A 23940-nucleotide genomic window follows, 5' to 3' on the forward strand; every position below is an offset into this window, starting at 1 on the left:
CCTTGTATAGTATCTGTTGGGTTGGGTAGAAGACGGAACTAAGGAAGGAAAAATGCTTCTTTGCTTCCGCTTTTTCTCTGGAATCGAGTCTCTCCGTTCAATGTGTTAAAATTATATGGAAAAATAGACAAATGGAATCATAGGCGAACACATCCTACATAATAGGCAGAAACGGAAGCCGTGGCCAGAAAATAATCAGAATAGATGTTCCATGAAAATATTATTTGGACGAGATCTTTTTTTTTCTGCCAAAAAATATTATTAAGGCGAGAAAAGCCTTCTTCCTTTGATTTTATTTTATTTCATTGGTTTTAGCGTTCCAAAATAGTTTGGACCACGTCAGTGCCAAAAGTTGGAAGCTATTGGTTCCTTGTTATAATTCCATTCGTCGGAAAGGCAAAGAAGGACTTTAGGGAGGAATATTGAGCCAAATGATGACATTGCTAGTTTGCATGAAGATTGAAGGATCTTTCGATGAACGTTTATTGGATGCCATGGAGAAACATCCAATTATACAAAGGATTCTGAGTCATTCCCAAGAAAGGGATGGAATTTCGTTTTATTGCAAGCTAGAAAAAAAGATGGGTTCTCCATCACTTCCTTCATTTCATAGCTACACTGAGATGAGGGCAAGAATGGTACTGAGGTCAGAAAGCTACAAGTTTTCCTCGGATCAGGCGGAGTCTTCGCCATATGTCATACGTTAACGAATCGTCAAGGACTCTTCCGCTGCCTTACTACCAAATCATGATACTGAGGTCAGAAAGCTACGAGTCCTCCCCTGATCAGGTGGAGTCTTCGCCATATATCATACGTTCCGCTGCCTCACTACCAAATCAAAAAGCCTTTACTGACATCAGTATCTCTCTGCAAATAAACCAACTGCTTCGTCAATCTGTTCTTGTTCGATGAAAATGTTCGTAAGAACACTAAGCAACTGCATATCCTTTGAAGCCAATTGCCAATAGGAAGGTATAATTTTCTAATATCCCCCTAAATGGTACCTGCCTTTCCAGCGTGGTAGTAGCTCTTACAGCACTAATTACCAATCAAAAATATTAAACTAGGACCAAGAGGAATAGACTCTCAAACGAAAAATCCAATGACAAGACACTAATAAAACTAATGCTGCCGATTAAAAAAGCCCGAGAGGGAAGATCACCGTCCCCAGTCGAACCCAGAACTCAGTGGACAAATCAGAGGCTTCTAGATTTCATCAACAGAAGAACCTGAAAAATGGGCGATTCCGGAAGGTTACCATCGGATGGTAGCATGGCCCTGTATAAAATTGCTTCTATTTAAAGCCGTTCTAAACCGCCGGTGCGATGGCAGAGTTAATTGAGCGTCAACTGCTCGATCCCGTTCCAATCCGAGTTTGACATGAATATTTCTCCTCGTCTTTGCGACTTGCAAAATATGGCAATGAAACTGGAACACGGTCTAATTTTAGTTTATTCTTTTGTATTGGTTAACTTCGACGGCCTGATCTGACAGTACCTGGTGCCTACCTTGACAATATCTAGAGTCTACCTTGCCCTATCTAGGTCCTGTTTGGCGATATCTTAAACCTGACTTGTTACTAGACCCTATAAAGATCCACTCTAATAAACTATTACCAAATTACCCAGAAAAAAGGATAACCATTACTGAAAGATAGAAAAGGAAGAGGCAAAGGAAGATAAAAATGTAATGACAAAGAATGCTTACGACGACCAGAATAGAACTACTGTCTGTGATTAACAATGAGGGCAGAGCTATCTCAAAAACAAGAAGTCTACATCTGCGGTGTTCTCATTTTGGAACCCCTGCTAGAAAATGTTTTTGGTGTAAGATAATGAACAAGAATCTCTGAAGATTTAGTGGCCATCCATGGGACCTCCTGTAAAAGTCTAACTGGTCAATCAACAATTTGAGTGAGATATGATCTGCCATCTCTTTAAATGTTTCCCCTTCATAATGCGAGCACCAAATTTCCACGCTGCTCTACTGCTCTAGACATCCTCGTTCGGGACAATAAACTTTCGCTGAGCCTGAGGTAATTTTTTTTGGGCGAATTGAGCTTGAAAAATAGATCTCAGAGAATGCCAAGCGGTTTACTCGGATGAGGGAAACAGGTTTTCCGCGGCTCTCAAATCCCACATATCCCCAGGTGGTACCGCCACAGAAAAAAGTCATCCAAATCACCTGGAAATCATGCGATGGTACTATACTAAGAAGGCAACTGATCTCCAGTAAGCAACCTAACTATTGGTGGAACAACAAAATCCGAAGTTTGCAAGCCGCACGTTTTCAGATAAGGAGGGTTCAGAGGAGATCCCGGGACCGACAGTTGAGAGGGGGCACACAAGTCCCGCGGCCGTTTAAAAGAAGCCATTCAGGGCAGTAAGAATAATTGCTTTAAACAGTTCTTCGACCATGCTAATATAAATCCTTGGGTTGGCGGTTACATGGTGATAATGCAAAAGCTGCGAAGATCGCCTCAGGTTACTTGCCTGCGTCTCCTGAAAGAAATTGTTCCCACTCTGCTTCCTCACCACCAAAAGAGAGCAAGGCAAAATCTACCTCAACGACTGCCTCCAGTAGCTGAGAGGAAATATGTGGTAGAATCGGTGACAACAAGGCGCTATGTTTGGATGGCACCCCCACAGAGCTTGGAAGCTGACAGTGAAGGCTAAGCCCGATCTTTTCACCAACATCTTCGAGGCGTGCCTAAAATAAGGAATATACCCTGTTCAGTGGGAAGAACAAAACTTGACGTTGCTCCCTAAACCCAATAAGCCACCTAGATACGCAACATCATATCGCCCCATACGCCTATTGGCTACAATGGAGAAGATGAGGGAGTTAGTCATCTACAACAAACTCCTTCTCATCGTCAACAGCAACAATGGCAAGCCAGAGCGCCAGTATGGCTTTTAGCTTGCCTACGGTGGATGCAATAAGCATGATCGTGAACCTAGCAAAAAGCGCTGTTGATCCTGCCGGCTGCTGTACCGTGTTGGTATTAGGTGTCAAAAACGCATTCAACTCCGCCGGCTTGAACCGAATTAAAGAGGCGTTGGCTGACATAGGTGCTCCCGGGTATTTAACGAGTCTGATCGAAAATGAACTCTTTAATGTGGGACGAGTACAAAAATATATTGTCACAGCAGGACTACCACAAAGCTCGGTACTGGGTCCCCTGTTTCGGAATATTATGTGAAATTTCAGTGCCAGAAGAGGCTACGAATGTCTGATTCGCGGATAATCTAGCTGTGGTTGTTATAAGCAGGTGAATTTCGTTTGCAATGCTTTTAGAACCACATCAGATTAGCCAGTACCTGTCGTTCCAGTTCCAGCGAAAGAAATGAGGAAGAACATGGGGAGACCGACTACCACATTACCCAGTTTCTTACAAGATAGAAAGGATTCAGAGTATATGATATTTCACTCCTCAAAGTTCGCAGTGAGAAGGAGGAAACAGAGTCAAGCGTTGGGAGAGAATTTAGTTGCGGCGATACTGAGGTCGAAGCAGAACTGATTTAAGATTTCCTCCGCAATCCGAACCACACACGCGCGATCATGGAAAAATTGCGCGAGAGGCGTCCTTGATGATATGGAGATGTTCTTCACACTATCGAGAGCTCACTTGCCAAGATTGATCTTAACATTGAAGTCCATTTGAAAGCTTCTCAACCCCCATCAGATGAGGCCTTTGCCCGCACAAAATGGCGAAACTTATCAATGCAAACCAATCCCGAAGAAGAAGGTAGTCCGAGATTATGACTCGATCCCTGAAGAAATTGGAAGATTTACCACAATGCAATTAAAATTACTCCAGATCTTAAGATCATTATTCCATATATACACACCTCTTCCCAAACTGTCGGCGAGAGGGGAAATATATGTTTACTTTAGTCTTAATCTACCGAGACAAATTTGGGACAGATTATATTTGAAGCCAAAAACCTTCAACTCGAAGCCCATATTTTGCCCCGAATTGCACTACTGAACATCTAACAATCTACTCTTTTGAAAGCCCAGAAAAAATTTCGAGAATTAATTGAACTTCCTACTCTTTTAAATATGAGCGAATCAACATGCCATTTCTCATCGTGGCACCTCAAAAAGGGTCCAAGTATTCAATTGAACCAATTCATCTCGGCAACATTTTATCAACTGAATTCCTTGCACCTGTTTCACACATCAACTATACAATTCCCTAATCCGCATCTTGAAATTCTCGGCCCGTAATGAATTTTTTAATAAGACGAAAAAGAAGCCTCTAGGAAAAATAATAAACCGTAACTGCAGCATTCTCTGATACTCATCCAAACTGTCCATTCAATGCAGCATCTAATTTTAGAACCTATCATAAATTCAAATTGATTTTATACTCTGCAAAGTGTATGGTAATGAAATGTATTAAGATTGAAGATTTAAAGGGGGTTTCAGCTAGACAAATTTCTTAGAAATTGGAGAGAAGACAGTGGGAAGACCAAGATGACATCTTTCTGCTTTGATACTATGGGAGAACTCGGACTTAGTAATAAATTTATTTTTTCAAGTAAATAAATGACGTCTGTACTGGTTCGGAGATATATGGAGGTTGTAAGCAGCAGAACCTGCCTGTCGTAGGCACTGATCGTCAAGGATATTGCACGATAGGAGTCACAGCTAGGATTCTGTCAAGTTTGCACACCGTAAAGGATAATCAACCGTAGGAGATCCATCAACTGATTCTTGTCAAAACACAAACACTGAATCAGAAAGGACCGCCCAAGTACCAAGAGTTTCAGCAAGGTTTAAGTTCAAAGTTAGCAATCGTAGTAAAGGTCTTGTGATGCCTAAAGGAGCTCCGGACCCGGACTAACAGCCCGTTCTCAGGAAATGGTCATTCTGCCAATCCCTGATAGCAAAGGATAGACATAAAGGTTAGTGTAACTGGAGAAACCCACATATTTTATGGTTCTTTGATTAGAGCTGTCAGTTTTCTCATGAGTCCTCTGAGCTCCTGTATGAGCAGTCTAAGTTCATTTTTGAGTTTTTAGGTTTTTTTGAAGAGTTTTTTGTTCTCATAATTCATTTCCTATTTTGTTAATGAATCCTAATCATTACAAACATGACTGTAATTAGGAGGCGCCAAGGGGCCAAAAACTTTGGAATACCCTTATTTAGTTCACTTGCTTCCTACGTTGGTAAACCTATTTAAAAGGACTTCGATTTAGGTCTATCGACATACAAATTATGATTCATATTTATCTCGTCATAAAGTATGAGGTACAGTCTATTTAAGGTATGATTTCACTTCGGCTTGAGCTATTCTGTACGTGCAAAGACAGAAGATCTAAAAAAAGATAGAAGACGAAAATATCTGCCTTCAAATCTCTATTATTAGCCAAATCATGCTATTATACGAATATATGACCAAAAATTCAGAAGATTCCAACAACATACTACACCAAGCATTTCCCTCAAAACGTATTTTCCTAATTTTCCCTGAATGATGGCGCAGATCCACCTCAATTCACCTGTTCATTAGATAAATATTCTTCACTTTGCCAATTGCAATGACTACAGCGCCTGGTGTAAATACTGTTCCTAAGAAAGATACAAAAAAAACGTATCTGAATATCCGTGTTCAATGTCTGATAAATAGTTGCAATAATAGAAAATCTTTGAAGGATCCAAGGAACTATGTCGAGCCCAAAATTGTCAGATGCAATAAGTACAGACGGAAAACCAGCACCGCAAAGACCATGCACTAATCACCGAATCCAACAAATTCCCGCGCCTTGTTTTACAACACAATTTTAATTATAGGAAAATTCAAAGTGCGTTTTGGTCTTTGAAAAACACAGATAGGAATCGTCATCATTAAATTGACATGATATTTCTCTTTAAATTTAATTGGATGAGTAAGAAGCCATGTATCTATCTTTTTCTGTGAGTGTGGGAGACGGTGATGGGTCAGATGTTATGTCGAGGATGTTGGAAAATGAGTTTCGTGTTTGACATGATGTTGTCAGTTAATTGATAATATTTATGAGACGCAAATTGATTGACTGTAATATTAATAGCAATAAATATGGAGATTAGAAGAGAAAAAAATATTTGAATTTACACAAGATGGGTGTGAGTTGTTTGAAATAGGTGACAAATTTGGAGAGAAATTATGTAATTTATTGCAAGAATTCACGGAATTCATTCGTTATCGTTGGCATTCATAGAAAACCATAGGCCACCATATTTCTTTTCAGATATTAGGGTTAGTTTCTGAAAACAAGTCCTTGATGTAACTGACCCTAATGCCGGCTTTGGAATGTACTAATAAAGACCTTTAATTCGATATGCCACAAGACTATATTCGGTGTAAAAAAAGTACACCCCCCTTGTGCATGTAGTAATGCATTTGATGAATGTAAGGTCATTAGCTAGGTTGGAAAGCAGGACTTTCTACCAAGTGCGTCCTAGACATCCACTTAAGGATGAAGGATGAACGCGCTTCTCGAAGTGTCAGATGCCTACTTCAGAGATATATCCACGGAAACTGCTCCCCACGAGCTAATTAGCACAACTGGGCCGTCACTACAATACAAGTATTTTACACTGGCTACCTTCCTGTATATGGAGGGAACCTTCAGTACCAACGCTATCAAGAAAACTTTATCCAGTATAGGGTTGGAAGGGTATCTTACGCACTGGATAGCATCCATGCTAAGAAAGAACTACTATAATCCAGTATGATCTGGGAGGTGACCTCTTGACCATAAATCCAACCGAAACGAAGTTGATGCTGTTTACCATCAATACAAGGGTACTCGAATTATACCTCCCGTGGTTTAATGAACAAACATTGGTTGGATCCTAAGTTGGAGATTGAGATTCTATAGAATTCTACGCCTGGAAGAGGTCTTTTGCAAAGAAGTGGGGTCCCAGGTCGAGGATGGTTCTCTGGATGTACTCATCTGTGGTTGGTCCCACCCTAACGTACGGCTCTATTATGTGGTAGCAAGTGTTGAGCAAAAAGTACAATAGAAAAGTGCTTAATAAAATTCTAAGGACCACGTGCGCAGGTGCTATCGATGCACTGCGGTCCTGACCAGCAGATGATCTCATTGTACTGCTAAACCTCCTTCCCTTAGACTTTCACATTAAATACCCAATAGTGTGCAGTGCAATCAAACTACGTGTGTGCAGGTGTTGGACAACGAAGCCCTATGGCCATAGTAATATCTTAGGCGATGTACTTTGGGAAATCTTAGCATTCCCTACGGACTACGCCACACGCAAGTTGAACTTCATAAGGAACTTTGCGGTAGACTTTCCAACCAGGGCAGAGTGGAAAATCTTCTTCTTCACTGGCAGATCGAAGATGGTCTACGGAATCGATGCAGTAATTTTCTCGCATACACACAACGGTACAGGTCGTCTGGGATTCGGCAGTGTATTCTAAACGGAAGTACTGGCGATATTGGAAGCCTGTCGATGGTTAGAGCGAGCCAATCGGCCATTAGGGGCTTCTATTGAGTGGCAAACATGCTCCAAGCTGGTGCAGCGATGCAGGAACGCGCTGAGCATACTCAAGATCACCATCCTCTATGTTCCATTAAGTACTGAGCCGGCTGGAGTCCGCTCCCTTGCTCTTACCATAGTAATCAGGCTCTTAGAAGTTTATGGGATCAAAAGACGTACCACAGCGCTAATTAGATTCCTCGGAACGGCCACTGCTACCTGCCTACTTGGAGTAATAAGGAGAACTTTGCTAGAGACTTGCAGGAGGATCACAGGCAACAAAATACCGAACCTCGACGATATCCCCAATAGAGCCTTTCTGATGGCTATTAAGTCGAAGTCGAACATATTTTCGGAGGCACCCCACGTCCCGGATTTTTCAATTGATGCGGCTAATCTTGTATTTCGAGACAAGGTATCAAATGAGAGATTGGGCCGTTTGTCGCACCAGTGAAGAGTTCAACAGCGACGTCCCTTTGTGCTGCAAATTATTATTTCGTGATACAAAAAAAAATTAATTGAAAAAACTATCATAATTCAACTTGCAACATTCACTCTTCCGAGGTTTGTGGCGGACAGTTCATTTTCCATTTCAACACCTTAATTTCGACACTTCAAAGAACAAATCCAAGATCAAAGGAAATCATTAGCCACACTTGCCTCAATATTGAGCATTCACTTCATTGTAACATTTGCGTTCCATTGAAAATCACTCAACTGACTCGTAAACAATGCGTTACAACTTCCCCAAACTTCTCCCCCTAAACTGCATAAATCAAACCCCAGACACGCAAATGCTTCTTTTACGCCACTTGCCAATCAATGACTGCTTTTCTTATGCAAATAATGAAAAAAGAAAAACTGCACATCGACAAGTTTTCATAACTTAATTTTTCCATTTACACTTTGCCTGCGGTTAGTTTTCCATTCCAAGAATGGTGGACCAGAAATGTACGCAGCATGGAAAACATGCCTGCATTTTTCTGAAAGTATAAATGAAAATAGAAAATCCATTTGGCGATAATGATATCGTTACATGGACTATTTTTCATTCATTATTATTTGTATTAAGTTTAGCGTGGCAGCCGGTCGTGATGCGGTAAAACACATTTTCAAATTACGCAAATTATAAATTCCATATGGCTTCGATTGAAACTTAGATAAAAGATGGTGCAAGATAAATTATTTCCTACGTGTTATAGTTATTGCTGATAAATTTATTAGTGCAGCGGATAGAGTGGAACAATTAGGATGTAATGGATAAAATGATTAAAGCGTTTCGCACGGCTCTTTTTTCCGGCAATGCCAGTAATAAATAGGGTGTGTGGGTGGCAGGGTCAATGGTGTTAATGGACTTTGCTTCCAGAGGAAAGCCCCCGACATCCTTGCGACTTGCAAAGTACCATACTAATCGCCCAGTTCAAATGAGCACTCAATTACAATTAAATATCAAACAGAAACGAGCTATGAATTTAATTAAAATCCATGAATAATCGAATGGAAAAACCGCTGAAATGATTCCCAAGCGAAATATTTAATGAACCTGGGTTTGCATAATTGTATTATTAGATACAAAGTACTTTCACCCGGTAAGAGATCCACCGCCATGATTGCAATCCGCATCCTATTGTCACGAACCTGTACAATCCAATTGTTCTGCAACATCCCCTTTCCGCCTTTTCACCCCATAATGAAAGTATGCTTCAAAGTTCATTAAAACCGTTCAGGAGTACAATCGATATCCAAATTTCGATCATGGCCACATTAAAAGGACACTTTCAATGTTGTTTATTTGTAATTGTCGCTCTCAATTGCTCGAATATGTTTTTAGATTGCATGGCCTCAACCAGGAACAGATAAAATGAGGGAGACCAACAGCATCAATGTAAATATTTTATAATTTTAATCTAATAAAACCACGCGCATTTAATTTCCATTTTGCAGGAATCATCGGATGTAAATAGGACAATAGCTGGCAGGGCATTGTACCGAAACTAATTTCACAATGAAATTTGATAATAGAAAACTGCGGTGATAGTCAGCCTATTCCCAGATCAATCCGAAAATTTGGTTTTTACAACAGATGAAAAGCCACACGAAGTATTTGCAGTCACTAAAAAATATATTTTACAACCCCTCACTCCTCCCCCTACTATCCCCAAAGCCAATTCCCTGGAAACCCTTCCAAACCGAAATATTCAAAATGACTTTGCAATTTTCCCTTAAAATCGATTACAACCAAACCATAACATCACGAAAAGGATTAATTCCTCCAGACGTTCAATGATACTGACTTTCTGTATTTTGAAACTTTCCAAAGTCCAATCGCAGTCAGGACTGCTGCCTAGACAGCACAGTCGATACCGGCCAGACCAAGGACTATCGTAGCGAACACAAATCTATGAATCTGCAAAATACAGATTTCCAACCCCTAACATGTAGACAAATTGCGTGTACAACAATGCACTTGATAGCCAGCCTTCCTTTTCTAATTGCTCCAATGGTTTCACCCTCTGTGTATTTTGGAAAATCTTTTACCCTAAAGTCTCTGAAGTGGCTACATATTTTGAAATTCTTCGGGAATTGCATGGAGCAGAGGAACTTGAGTGTATCGAGGTAATTTGTGGCAATACAGGGTGGTTTTCTTGGGTCTAAGTTTCAGTTTTGAAGTGAAAGGGGGTGATTAATGAACTTTAAAAGTATTAATATAAATGGAAAGGAGATGATAGTGGAACTAATGAGAAAAGGGTGCTCCAATGGATACTGATTTAACCACCCCAGGGAATTGCTCATAAAACCAAGTCCCACTATTCTCAATTTTTTAGTTGAAAGTTTGTCTGGGATTGTATTCCAAAAGTGTCCTAAGATTTCAGAGCTTGAACCTTATCCTCAGAGGACAAAGAATCATCAGCATAGTACACATCTTCAAAATGCATCTACACTGAAGAGATTTTAACTACCTCGTATATTGGTTAGAGGAATTTCAAACCCCACTAGCTTAATAATAACGTGGATTGACAAGAAACTCAAGTTATGAGCAAACGTTATGATTTTATTTGTTGTCGACATGCTTTGGACTACATCAAAGGGTCGGGTAGATCCCAACGCCTGCCCCTGTTTCTTAGTTCTATTAGCTTAAATGCTATTCTTTATCTTTATGCCCCTCTCCGGTCGGGGGACTTGATTTCTCTCCTCTTCGCGACTCGGTTGAACAAATCTGTCATACCTGAAATTGTTCGCCCCAGTCTCATGTCAGTCGGTCAGCTGTTTCTGCGGCCATTGAATGCAGCCGTGGAGGCGAATTCACATTGGTGCTTAGGTTTGCCACTCCGCCCCCAGGTGAAACCGCGCTTCAGCCTCGACAAGGATACCCACTTGGTCCCACCTCGGACATCGAGTTTGAACGAGTGCTCACCTCGTTCGAGAACATTAAAGGGGCCCTCGTATAATGGTTGCAGCGGCTTCCGAGGGGCATCCGCCCTGACAAGGACCTGGTCAAACGTCTCGAGACCCCTGGGGGTGTTGACTTCCAATGTCGCGTGTCTGGACGGTAGAGTCGGCCGCATCTTCGAAATCGTGTCCCTAAGCAGACGCAGCATTCCGGAGTCGTTTAGTCCTGCTCTGATGTCCAGAACAAGATCGTCGGGGAGACGTAGATTCTCCTCCCAAACCATCTCCACTGGGCTGGCCGCGAACTCCTCTCGCTGGACTGTACGGAGGCCGAGGAGGACGAAAGGCAAGAACCGCGACCACGATGGACCGTCACGAGCCATTAGAGCGGCCTTCAGCGTCCAGTGCCAACGTTCCAGCATACCATTTGAGTGTGAATGGTATGTAGTAGTTCTATGCCGTTTAAAACCAAGGAGCTTTCCTAACTCCGCGAAAAGAGTAGATTCCAATTGCATTCCCTGGTCCGTGATGATGACGGCTGAAACACCAAAGCGCGGAACCGATTCTTGACAGAGGGCCACGGCACATTATTGCGCCGCAATGTCAAACAGAGGTATCGCTTCAGGCCACCGCCTAAACCCGTCGATGATTATGAGACAATACTTGAATCGAATCTCGCAAACGGCCGATGATGTCGAGATGGATGGTGTTAAAGCGATTGGTTGAGCGAGTGAACAGACCTACTTCTTTTCGAACAAGCTTGTTGATCTTGCACTTCTCGCACGCGATGCACTGTCTGGCCCAAAAATGTACGTCCTTGTTCATGAACGGGCAGAAATATTTTGCAGTGATTAACCGGTTCATGATCCTGATGCCTGGGCACGCAAGATCGTGAATCGCGTGGAATCCTTCCCCTGCGAAAATCGGCCGGAATGAATGGCCTGGGTCCCTTATTTGAGGTCTCGCAGAGTAAGCAAGAGTTTGAGCAAAAAATAGGAAATTTCTTGAATTTATATTCGGAATTTTCATTCAGGCTCTGAAATTTCTTGAATTTATATTCGGAATTTTCATTCAGGCTCTGAAGCTCCCCGTCGTTTCTTTGTGCCTCGGCGATTGCCGATCGAGGAGGGGACTGTGACCTCTAAAATTCGAGACAAAGCGTCTGCAACAACAATGGCTTTACCAGACCCATGTTGGATATCAGAAATAAACTGGCTGATATATCTCAAGCGCCTAAGTTGACAAGGGGACGCTTTGTTGGGCTTTTATCTAAGTGCGAATATAAGCTGCTTGTGGTCCGTGAACACAGTGAACGGCCTGCTTTCAAGGGAGAAACGGAAGTATTTTATAGTAAGGTACGCGGGGAGTAGATCAAGATCGTAGGTGCTGTAGTTGCGTTGAAAAGAAGCTCAACGGTTGCCAGATTTGATTCGCCCGTTAGTGCAGAGCGGCGCCTGCTACAGTATCTGAGGCATCGAGGAACAATAGCCGTCTTCGGCAGCTACAGCGATTTGATGGTACGCTAGGCTAGATTCAAAGTCGTAAAAACACGACAACTCGTTACTGAGTGCGCGAAATCATGGATGAGTGGTATGGGATATCGGTCTGGAACTCTCTGAGCATTCAGACGCCTATAATCTCCGCATGGCCGCCGTTTGGCTTAGGGACCATATGAAGTGGTGAGAACCAACAACCCTATTTCTTCAAATTTTCAAAATCCCTCTTCGCAACAGCAAGCTTCTTGGGTGAAGGAGGACGAACCTCTGAGAAGATTGGAGAGCCGGTGGCATTGATATGGTGCTGAACATCGTGCTTCACCGGCTTGGAGACACGGGGACATAACGTTCTTTTCATCTATTATTGAATAAATGGACCCTCCATGCGAAAATCTTACCAAATACCATCGATACCACGCGAAAGCACTAAATCAGCCGCACAGTCTATTATAGTTTCACACTGGTGCAGGTAGTTCAAGGAGAAATAGGATTGTGAAATATGTGTTCATGCATTTTTTTTCTGATGTGTATGGGCAAGTGTTTGCTTATCGCCGGTGCGCGGACCAAAATGGCTATGGGAAGGATACCCAGAACATAAAACCACCATGGAAGACGTGAAAAGGAGGAAATTTACGGCGTAGGGGCTCGGAACCCCAGTACCGGCGGCTTTTGGGAGTGAGAAAGCGGGCTCCCGATCGTCGATATCCCTCGACCGCAATGGCTCGGTGGTGGACAACTTGACCACCGTGGCATCTAATGCCACAAGTGTTTTAGATTTGGAAAGCAAGTGTTCAAGCGAAGTACCACTCTATCGAGAATATCAGTTACAAAATCGAAAAAAAAAGAGTTGAAAGCATATCCCTGGACCACAAAAACGCCAACAACATCGAACACACATATTCAAGAGGAGCGGCAACGAGAGGCACTCCAGAACCAGGAAAAGGACCCATTCAGAAGTAGTTCGTCAACTTTGCAATCTCCGCCAATGCCAAACATCATAAAAGATGAATGGCAAATGTGAAGTAGTAATCCAATTAGGACTCCTGGAGGACAGAGCCCTGATCCAGAGGAATTGGCCTTCACACAGCTTGGTGCAAAAATAGTGGAGCTGTCCGATTTCATCAAGAACAAGCACAACGTGCACCAAGCCATAAAAAATATGGTGATAGCTATTAGAGTGCTCTAAAACAAATCGCAGCAGGAAGAACAAAATTCCAAGGACAAGTCGAAATGTTAGGGGGTCTGCCTCAATCGTAGAACTAACCTTTGTCAGCCCTGCACTAGCACGTAGTGTCTCTTGGTGCGTCAGCAAGGACTATACCCACAGCGATCATCAGGCAATCTTCTTCACCGGACAAAAGACCATCATGCCCGAAACCAGAAAGATTTTAGGCTGATCTGCTAAAGCTTTGGATGAGCAGACCTTTATAGAGGTGTGGCTAAACCAACCTAATGAAGCAGGTGCATCTACGGAAAGAGCGATCCATGTGGTCCAATGCATCGCTAAAGCATGTGATTCGTCCATGCCTAGGAGGTGCTCATTCCCCAGTACAAGATCAAACTACTATCATCCTGTCACCGAGCCAGAAAAGCAGCTCAGAGGGCGGTAGGCAGAATCGGTTGTTGAGAGCCAGGGAGGCCTCTCAGATCGGCAGTATTGGTTCCGTAAAGCCAGATCAACCATTGATACCATCAAAATGGTTATTGGCTTGGCCGAAGATACAATCGACGGAGAGAATAGCACTAGCAAATATTGCGTGGTGGTGACCCTGGACGTGAGAAATGCATTCAATTTGGCCAATTGGAACCTAATATGGGAATCTCTGGCGAAGATTGATATTCCTGCCTACTTTGAAGTTATTGTCAACAGCTATTTACAAGAACGGAGGCTTTGGTATGACACTGATGACGGACCCCAGGAGATACAATTAATTAATTCAAATGGACCACTCAATATGTCAAAATTAAAGTTTCAGCATGAAAAATTAAAAGTAGCATCTTATCTAAAGTCGAAAATCACAACCGATAATAGGTACGACGATGAAATCCGTGCATAGTTGTTGGCAGCCAACAGAGCCTATTTCAGCTTACAAAAACTGTTTCGCTCGAAACGTCTCACCATGGAGTTAAAGCTGTGCCAGTCCTCATGTAATTAGCAAGACGATTCCGTGGCCTACATAACGACGCAATCTACAAGCGATACCATGGCCGTCTGGTTGTGGATAGAATCCGGCTCAAGAGGTTGCGGTGGGCGGGTCACTTAATCCGTATGGATGAGAATGATCCAGCCCGGAAAGTCTATAAGCGCAATATCTATGGTAGAAAAAGGACGCCAGACAGCTTTTAGGGATATCGAATTGGTGGACCTCGGCGCAACCGGGATGTCTGGAGTTCCTTAAGGCAGGCCTAGACCGAATGCCGGTTGTTGCGCCATTGATGATGATGATTGGCAGTTTTCATGGAAGGTACTGAGCGAGACAGAAAAAGGATGTTTTTAGTAAAAAACCACAACTTCAGTTAGTTGATCAGATTCCCTAGAGGATTTGCAGGAGATATATTTCTATTCACACAAACCTGTGAGGGATGCAGACAGAAAACTGGCAGATACATTGATAGGCAGCAACAAAAGACCTATTGTGTCCTGAAACTGAAACTACAGTTCCTCTATTACTCCTAAATACCCAGAAGCGCTTCTGTAAGAAGCATCCAGTTAAGTTCAGTCCACCGAACTCCTGGTGCACCAACATATTGCATTTGAAGTGTTCAGTTTCCGAACCACGACTATTATGTTTTTTATTTGGAACACCAATCCTCCTTTGTCTTTCTTATTCTTGTTAGCAAAACCCACTACTCCCAAAGTAGCTCCAAAATCTTGATCTCGTTATTAAGCATCTCTCAAATCAACCACGCAACTCCGCAAATATCTCGACCACCCTGTACAAGCGCACCACATTCGGACCACTTCAATGCAACATGCTATTTCATCTATCACCCCTAATTGACCACTAAACGAAAGTTTGTTTCAAGTTTTGATCCTTTCAAGTATGAAATATATAAATCGGAGTATGCAAGTGTGGTTTAGAGCCAGAATGGAAATGTGTCTAACCACTGTATGACTACTGACTATTGGACAACATAACTACTATTAGCATCGAGCACTTACCTGTACATCGAAATTAGGAGGTTGTTGAAGTAGATTAGCTGGAGATTCCACTTGATTTGGTCCTTGAGACTGATTAACCATTTGATTCTGCATATCGAATGCAAGTCCGAGATTTGATTAGTCAAAGTTATCGATTGAATTCGTTCATGTTGGATAGGTAATGATGATGGTAGAGGCAGGTCGTAATTGATGAGCAGAAGGATTTATAAAAGAGAAAAATAATGATTTATATAGGATGAGTTAAGGATAATTGCATATTTTTCTAATTAGTAACCATTTCAATGAAGTTAGAGAACTTTGTTCATCATATAAATCATTTTTGCATAAATCATTCAATTTTTGCACAACTAAAGGAATGAACCAATGAAGAGCGGTCTGATCCTTTCGTCAAAGGAAGATTTTCTTCTCTTGATAGCAGCGCCCATTTTTAATAATATTAATTAAAAGAAACTGACGATTTCGCTGAGGAACTCAGAGGGCTCTTCGCTCTACGAACCATTTGTGATCGAAGAATATTAATACAAAAAAGGTTGCATGACCAAATGGCACTATACCACCATGGCTGGACCAAGTGCTACATATTGTTGGGTCTGTTTTTTGAAGTGATGATTTGTGATGTTATTTTTTGTATAGCGGCATCTTAAGGATATGAAGATATATTCAAAAACCATATCGATTTAAAGAAGAAAAAGGATATGATGATAGTGCCTTATTGATGAGAGACAGCCCATAGCAATTTTAATGGATGTTACCTAAATACAAAAAAAATTAAGCCCTCAATATCTTAATCGCCTTGGTACTGGGAGGACCGCAATAACCAGGCAAGGGCTACGGGAAAAGATAAGTTTTATTTTTAATCCCGTGATGCAATTAGATAAAAAATAACCCCGGTCCACAAGGAGTCAGGAATCAAGCCTAATCGTTTTTTAAATAAATAATCATCCTTAATTGAAATGGTCCACTATCACAACATCCAAGAAATCAAAAAAATATTACCTGTGCCACTTGCATACCACCAACACCATTCATTACAGGCGGTTGTAATTGATTCATCGGCGGCAATTGAGGATGATAAGAATTTAATTGTGTTGTCGGACCCTGATGGTCCATCGATGAGCCCAACATGTGTTGAAGATGGTGTTGCGGAAAACCGGATCCAACATGTGCTGTGGCATCGAATGGTGGTCCGCCACGAGCCAAGGATTCCTCTGCTGGTGATGGTTGACGGGAGCCGGGTGTCCGACTGTAAACATAAGCAAAATAAAAATTAGGAACATTAAAAACATGATCACATAATTTATTTTTAAATTCTGTGGAAAGTATAAAAAGAGATGTAGTCGGTTTTGTGTAAATATTCTGCTTAAGCTAATTCAACGCAATGAAATTTGAATCTAGACGGCTAGACTTGCACAAGATCTCCATGGGGATTATTAGTTGAGCCCCAAAGGGGGAATTATGAGATTATTTTGAAATGTTTAGAACTGATATTTACTCTGGGAGTGTTTACTTTTTATATGGCATGAGCCTAGTCACCTTTGTGAGGCAATTAGAGTGGAACAACTTTTTAATTTTAGCATAATCGCAAAATTAAAACGTCTGTTCAGGCTTATTTTGGACATCGAGATCACGTAGCTAAAACATCAAAAAATATTGCAGGCTGAACTTCTTATTATAATGACATATACCATATCTCGGGAACAATTTGTTCCCTTCTTCTGTTTCTGAGGAGAATAACTGGTTCTCGAAATACAATGAATCTTTCCACAATATGAAGCCTGTGAAGTTAGGGTCACATCCTAATCCTAGATAGATATCAATGGCAGAAGAACAGAATGTGGCAAATCCTGCCTTAGGTACCTTGACCTCTGCGTAAAGCCAAAATGTTGACAGTTTCTTGCCAAGACGAGCCTCGATCGGACACACGTTGTTTTCTGCAGTAAGACAAGGCGACAGAAACACAATAATTCGACTGTAATAGAAGCCTGTTCTCTACGAAAACCTAAAAAATGAAACCACCTACGAACTGCAGGGAAGGACCATTTTGATATGAAATAAGAAACTATGAATACATACAAAAAGTGCTCCACCTAAGAAAAACTCATTTGGTATACAGTAAAAAAGGTGAAAACCACTCTGCAGTCAAAAAAGACGATCAAGATATCAAGCATCCAATATTAACCTATTCCAGACGAAAAAGAAACAGGATTGACTTGAACATGAAGACATTGCGATGAATGCATTAAACCCTATAGTTGTCAGGGATAAAAAATGACAAAGGAAACACTGCATGAAATGATGTGAATTGACGGAAGCAAATTCACTGGTTCACGTAGTCTCCCATCATCCCAGACTCCTAAAGCTAACTTCCTTCAAAAACAGCATAGCGAGACTTGTCACCAAGAACGTGCGAATAACTCTCATAACGGCGATGAACTTAATTCACTTAGGGCTTAAAAATCATTCTATTTAACGTAAGTTAATCATTACTATTCCAGAAGCCGAAAAAAGTTAGCGAAACTGACTGTGAAGGACCACTCATAAATACTGAAGCCCCCTGAGGAATCTTATCGACATGTGCCTGCTTCCCTCTGTGCTAGCCAGGCTTGGAAATATAGGGGGTACTCTTGGACCCTTCAGTCTTTCGCAAGTCATTTTGCAAACTTTTTAGGGTTTAGGAAGTCAAGTACATTATGTTATTACAAATGGCGCCCAACGTGGAGACCAAAGTTCTTAAAGTTCCGAATAAGTACGTTCTTGCGTGTTGGATAGAAAAACAATCGTTTCTTAGCTTTGCTCCCCGCTAGATTTCATGTGTAGTTGTGCAGAGGCAACTCTTCAGACACTGCCTCACCTCGGCCCTGGGAGCAGCGTGACCGAAAGTGACAACAAGTGGAAAAACGCTCCTTCATATAATCGCAAAAATACGACAAGGTTGCAAATTATATTCAAATTAAACCGCCAACAGTTAGAGTCTAAGCTAGGCTAAAGCTACGTTATCGTTTGGGATATGGGGAATCCCAAGTCCACATCCACATGATGTTGGACCGGACCAAATGGAAAGCTAATAACTTCCACGTTTTTTGGTCCACGGCCCGCTCGTTTGGGGGGTAGTGATTGTCTAAAGGAGCATTTTTCCACTTGTTGCCACTTTCGGTCACGTTGTTCCCAGGCCAGAGGTGAGGCAGCGTCTGAAGAATGGACAAAACCGTTAATGCTTGGTTTTTCCTACGGTATTTTCCTCCATAGGTGAAGTCCTTCTTATTAATACAGCCCGACTACGAAGGCATTCTCATCGACAGCCAAGCAGCGATCAAGGCACTTAGCTCCAACCAGGTGAACTCTAAGCTGGTATAGCCTTGAGAGACTGAATACACTCGGCTCGTTCAACAAGGTCTGGATACTTTGGGTTCCAGGCCATGCTGGGTTGGAAGGCAACGAGGCAGCGGACGAACTAGCCAAGAAGGGAGTAGAGACGCCTTTACACGGGCCAGAACCCTTCTGTAGAATCGGAAACGGTTTCAAGGCTATGAATCCCAGAAATGAAGAGGAACGGTTGAGGGAACTATACTGGGCGGGCCTACCAGGGATGGAGCAGTCCAGGGTGCTGCTACGAACCCGTACGCACAAAGGATTGCTTAAACCTCACCAAAAAGAACCTCCGAATCATAGTGGAAATTCTCACTGGTGATTGTCGGCTGAACTATCACCTAGGGAAGCTAGGAATATCTACGGACACTGCCTGCAGGTTTTGTGAGGAGGATTTCGAAACCTCTATACACGCCCTGGGACAGTGACCGGCACTTGTGCAAAGTAGATCGAGGCATCTGGGATAACACTTAATACCAGATGCAAAGCTGAAAGATCTGGAAGTAGGAAACATACTAAAGTTCCTAACGATTATAGGCCTGCTTGAGATACTATAATCAATAGGTACACTATAACCAGTAAAAGGGGCACAATAGTTCTTCAAGGACGCGGTGCGACTTTCCCTTAACAGAATAATAACAGAAGGCATTGAGCAGCGCCTCGCAATAATGGAGAAGAAGGCATTGAGCAGCGCCTCGCAATAATGGAGAAGAAGATATTGTGTAACACGCCTTAATTACGTTCAAGATCGACATCTGCCATCGATATGGGGTTGCACCGATCGTGGAAAGATTGTGAGAGGCGTCTTCGATGGTATGAACATGAAATTTGCACTGGTCGAAGTCAATGGGAAATGACCAAAAAATCGATCGAGACAACAATGGCTTGATATGCTCGATTATGATTTGGAAGCCTTTCGAATTCAACTAGATCAGCCCTATGACGAACTAAACCTCGCTTTTGAGCAGGGCATTAAAGACGAAGTATGGGATTCGCTGGATTGTGCTTGTGACCAAAATATGATAGGCGAATTGTGTCCTATTCTTTGCTAGGTCCACTCATATGGATGTGTAACTTTACAAGACTTCAGAAATTTCTTTCGTAGAAGATATGGAATGGATTTCCTTGCAGGTGCACTAGGCCATTTGAAATTCATTCGCAGACCCAAATTGGGAATTGTCATCCATGCATTATTTACTTGTAGGAGAGAAATGTAAGCTCGGAAGACGTTAGTCACAAATGGAAGCTTTAAATAATATAGTAGCCAGTATTTTACAATATTGCTTGACCTCCCTCCCCTTCGTCCACTACCATTAAGTCGAGTACTCGAGTCGAGTCGAGTTTGATTAGATTCTTTTCAGCGTAGCACAAGCGAAATTTTACGGGTTACTTGAGAACAATGCCTTAATATCAAAAGAATCAAGGAGAGATCCCATCCTTCACCACTCTAAAAAAGTTTTGTCTGCTCTAAGTGGGGTTTTTTGATATCATGATAAATTTTTAATTAACAATACTACCCCATGACGGATAGAAGGTTCACATGGTATGAAGGGAAAGGAGAAGGTCCTCGCTTTCTAACTCTGGCAACCAATCAAAATTGCGGCGGCCAACCCTCCACAAAAACTTATGGCGTCCAAAGTAGGGCTATTTTTATGTTATAGTCGTAGGGCTTCATTTTGAACCCCATACTCGCACCGAGAAGAGTGAATGAAGAGAAAAGCGGGAGGTCCCCTCTCTCAAACCACGTCCAAAAATCGGGGAGGCCACCCTCTTTAAGAGATTAGGGCCCTTCAAATGGGAATTTTTTGGATACCATCATGGTAAACTTTATTTTGCCAGTCTTACCCCCGGCTTTGTAGGAGGAATAAGGAAATCCTTCTTTTCTAAAACAGTTCAAGCCTTGTGGCGGTCATCTACCGTTAAAAAGTTATGTTACCTATTCTATTTTCGTATGATTAATGAGCTTATTGGCAGAGCAACTATCGCCGCAATGTTCAAGGGCATGCTCCCCGGAGTGGAGTTTCCAATTTCCCATTTCAGGGGTGTGACCACCCCAATTTTTCAGCGGAGATTGAGAGTGTGGACCTTCTGGCTCTCCCTCCATATCTTTCTTCCTCTTGCGTGGATGGGATTACAAATTAAATATTCCCAATATTTCACGAAAATAGCCCCATTTTGGAGTCTCACGACTCTTTTAGCGGAAACTGTTTGTCGAGTTTGAAAAGGGAGAATCCCCCAGTCCCCCTCAATAAACTCTCTATCATCCCATTGGAGATGGGGTTGAAATTTTAACCTTTATTAAACCCAATATTATAACTTCTATAGGCCAAGTACACCCATAATTATGATAATACCTAGAAGAACGATAATTTACAGAGCTTCGTTTTGATAAAAAGAGCGTTTAGCAGATACCTTTCTACAAAATGAAATATCTTCTTAGCCAACGAAGATACATTTTTCTCTTTTCTTATTAATAAAATCCAACGCCAAGACTTATTCAAACTTATAGTCCGTTAATTCGAAATCCGTTCCATTCCAATATCCATCTTAATCGAAACCATTGACAAATATTTAATATCTCTGCTAGCCATAACTTTTCTCATCACAAAAGCTTCACAAAATTTCCACCCATTTCCCGACATATTCAAATACACCACGAGCTTCACAAGGTTTTGGTTTGAAATAATTTCCCATTATAACCGAAGACATAAACCATAAAGCTAGAAAGATACAGCCGAGGAATGGAGTTGCTCCCAGCGAGTGAGTATCGGAAAAGTATCTGAAATGTACTTCAAATCTAAACTTTCCGAAGCACACCCGAAAAATTTATGGGGAAATTGTGGCTTTTGAAACCTACTCGTCAGAAGATGGTGCTGGTTGTAATTAAAATCGTTAAAATAAAACGCGCGAATGTAATCTTAACTAAAGGGTTACAGTAACGTATAACATCCCCCATCTATAGTCTAGGAACAATGAATAAACAGCGTATAATCTTTAAGTTAATCATATACTCGCGAATCATAACCACTCCTTCAAGAAATTTACATAGAGTTTTATCTTATCTCAATTTTTGTATCTTCATAACAAATGGGAATACATCCCTACTATCATCTTTGCCAAGTCCTGAATAATGGATGAGCTTCTAGCTATTTAGAAGTAGAACCTCAAATCGAGCCTCAGATTGAATCGGAAATACTACGATGACTATCACAGCAGAGAACGGACTGGACTACGAGGTTGGAACCTGGAAAGTGCGCTCCATGCTGAGAACTGGCGCTCTTAGAACACCCACGGAATAGGTTGAAAAGTACAAGATAGATATCTTTGCACTCGGGAAAACGCCTGGGACGCGATCTTAACGCTCAAAAATGGAAAAAAGTCTGGAATACGAAAATTCGGCATAGTTTTGTCTTCCTCAAGAACTTTGAACGTTCAGCTTATCAATATATAGGCTACAAAGGAAGACAAGCACGACCTAGCAAAAGATAAATTCTATAGTTGCCTTGGCCCTGGTCTTTAACAACTGAAAATATTACTTGGCGACTTCAATGCAAAGATCGGGAACGACTTGGTTCACCATGGAACTACTCGGGACCATAGTCTCCACGACAAAACTAACGAGAACGGAAGCAGGATCATAGAATACCTTTGCAGCAGAGATATGATAATCTCACGGACTTGTCTCTTTTACCACAGGATCCACAAGAGAACATAGGCCTCCCCAGATGGGATGACGTTCAAATAGATTGATCACGTCCTCATTGAGAAATGAGCTGCTGAACCTAGCATCCCTGATGTACGTTCATATTGTGGGACAATCGACAGTTAAAAGAACAAATCCTGCAGACGTTGAACTGACAACAGGAAGCCAATAACATGGGGGGAATAATGGGAAGTGGACTCGGCTCAAAGGTGCAATCAAGACTTCTGCAGAAAATCATCGGACAAAACCCACTACAATTTAAGATCCGTCTGCAAATTAACGCAAATAATGGCAGTAGAACTGCAGCCCAGAGCCATATTTTACAGGAACGCAATTGGGAATGTGGTCGGAGAGATGGAGCAGGAAAGAGTGCGTCAATATTGCGTGGAGCTACTCAATGCTGCAACCCAATTTCCACTACCTACACTCGAAGAAGTCAAGAATGCACTGACAACGCAAAAAAGAAGAAAAACAAGAAAGCGTCAAGTGTGGATGGAGTGCCAGCAGAGCTACTAAAAGCAAGGAGTATGAGGATAGCAACCAAACTTCATGAGTTCATTAGCACTATTTGGTCTAATGCAGTTATACCGGAAGATTAGTGCAAAAAGGTCATTTGCCTTATCTAGAAAAATGATAACAAACTCCACTATGAGAACTATAGTGGGATATCCTCGCTGCGTAAATACTATAAAATGCTGGAAAAAGGCTCGAATCTACCTAAAAAATATTTGTTGGAGGATACCAGGGAGGATTTTCAGCGTGGCAAATCAATGGTTGATCAGATATCTACGCTGAATCAGATGCTGGAGAAACGTTTGGAAAATAGGATTGATGTCCACTAAATTTTCATTGACTTCAAACTATACAAATATTGTCTGAATTTTAAATTGCAACGGAACTGATTAGACTTAGAAGGATGACAATGAGCCAGTCTAGCGCTCAAGTAAACCAACGAGAAGTTTGACCACAGATTCCCGATTAAAGCAAGGCGATGGGCTAACCCCAACATTATTTAAGATCGCTCTAGATTCTCCAGGGTAATACCAAATGCCAGTAGATCTATATGGTACGCTACTGTATAAACCATCCCCGATAGTGGATGCGGATGATATAAATATCTTGGCCCGATCGAAAGAGAACACAAAAGAGGCCCTGGTGAGGGGGCAGTGAAACGTGGTCGATTAACTAAGGCGGAGAGCAAGCGTCAAATCGTCAAGAGGGCCGAGTGGACAGCGGATGGCGAACGTATTATATGACGAACCAAAAGCCGCTCTCCATATTAAGATTCGAAAGCTCGCCACTGGAACCCATGTAGAGTGTATGGACGA

General features: G+C 41.9%; 1 protein-coding gene across 3 annotated transcripts in view; it reads right to left on the reverse strand.

Annotated features, from left to right (window-relative positions):
* The window catches only part of LOC119660441 (maternal protein pumilio), a 698863-nt gene that overhangs the window by 583786 nt on the left and 91137 nt on the right, over positions 1 to 23940 (reverse strand). For all 3 annotated transcript variants that reach the window (XM_038068994.1, XM_038068993.1, XM_038068995.1), the window contains 2 exons: positions 16540 to 16786; positions 15544 to 15630 (listed from right to left, as the gene is read on the reverse strand). In XM_038068994.1, coding sequence (XP_037924922.1) covers positions 15544 to 15630; positions 16540 to 16786 — 334 coding nt within the window. The remainder of the gene's footprint in view (positions 1 to 15543; positions 15631 to 16539; positions 16787 to 23940) is intronic.

The sequence above is a fragment of the Hermetia illucens genome, chromosome 6 (assembly GCF_905115235.1).
Source record: "Hermetia illucens chromosome 6, iHerIll2.2.curated.20191125, whole genome shotgun sequence".
NCBI lineage: Eukaryota > Metazoa > Arthropoda > Insecta > Diptera > Stratiomyidae > Hermetia > Hermetia illucens.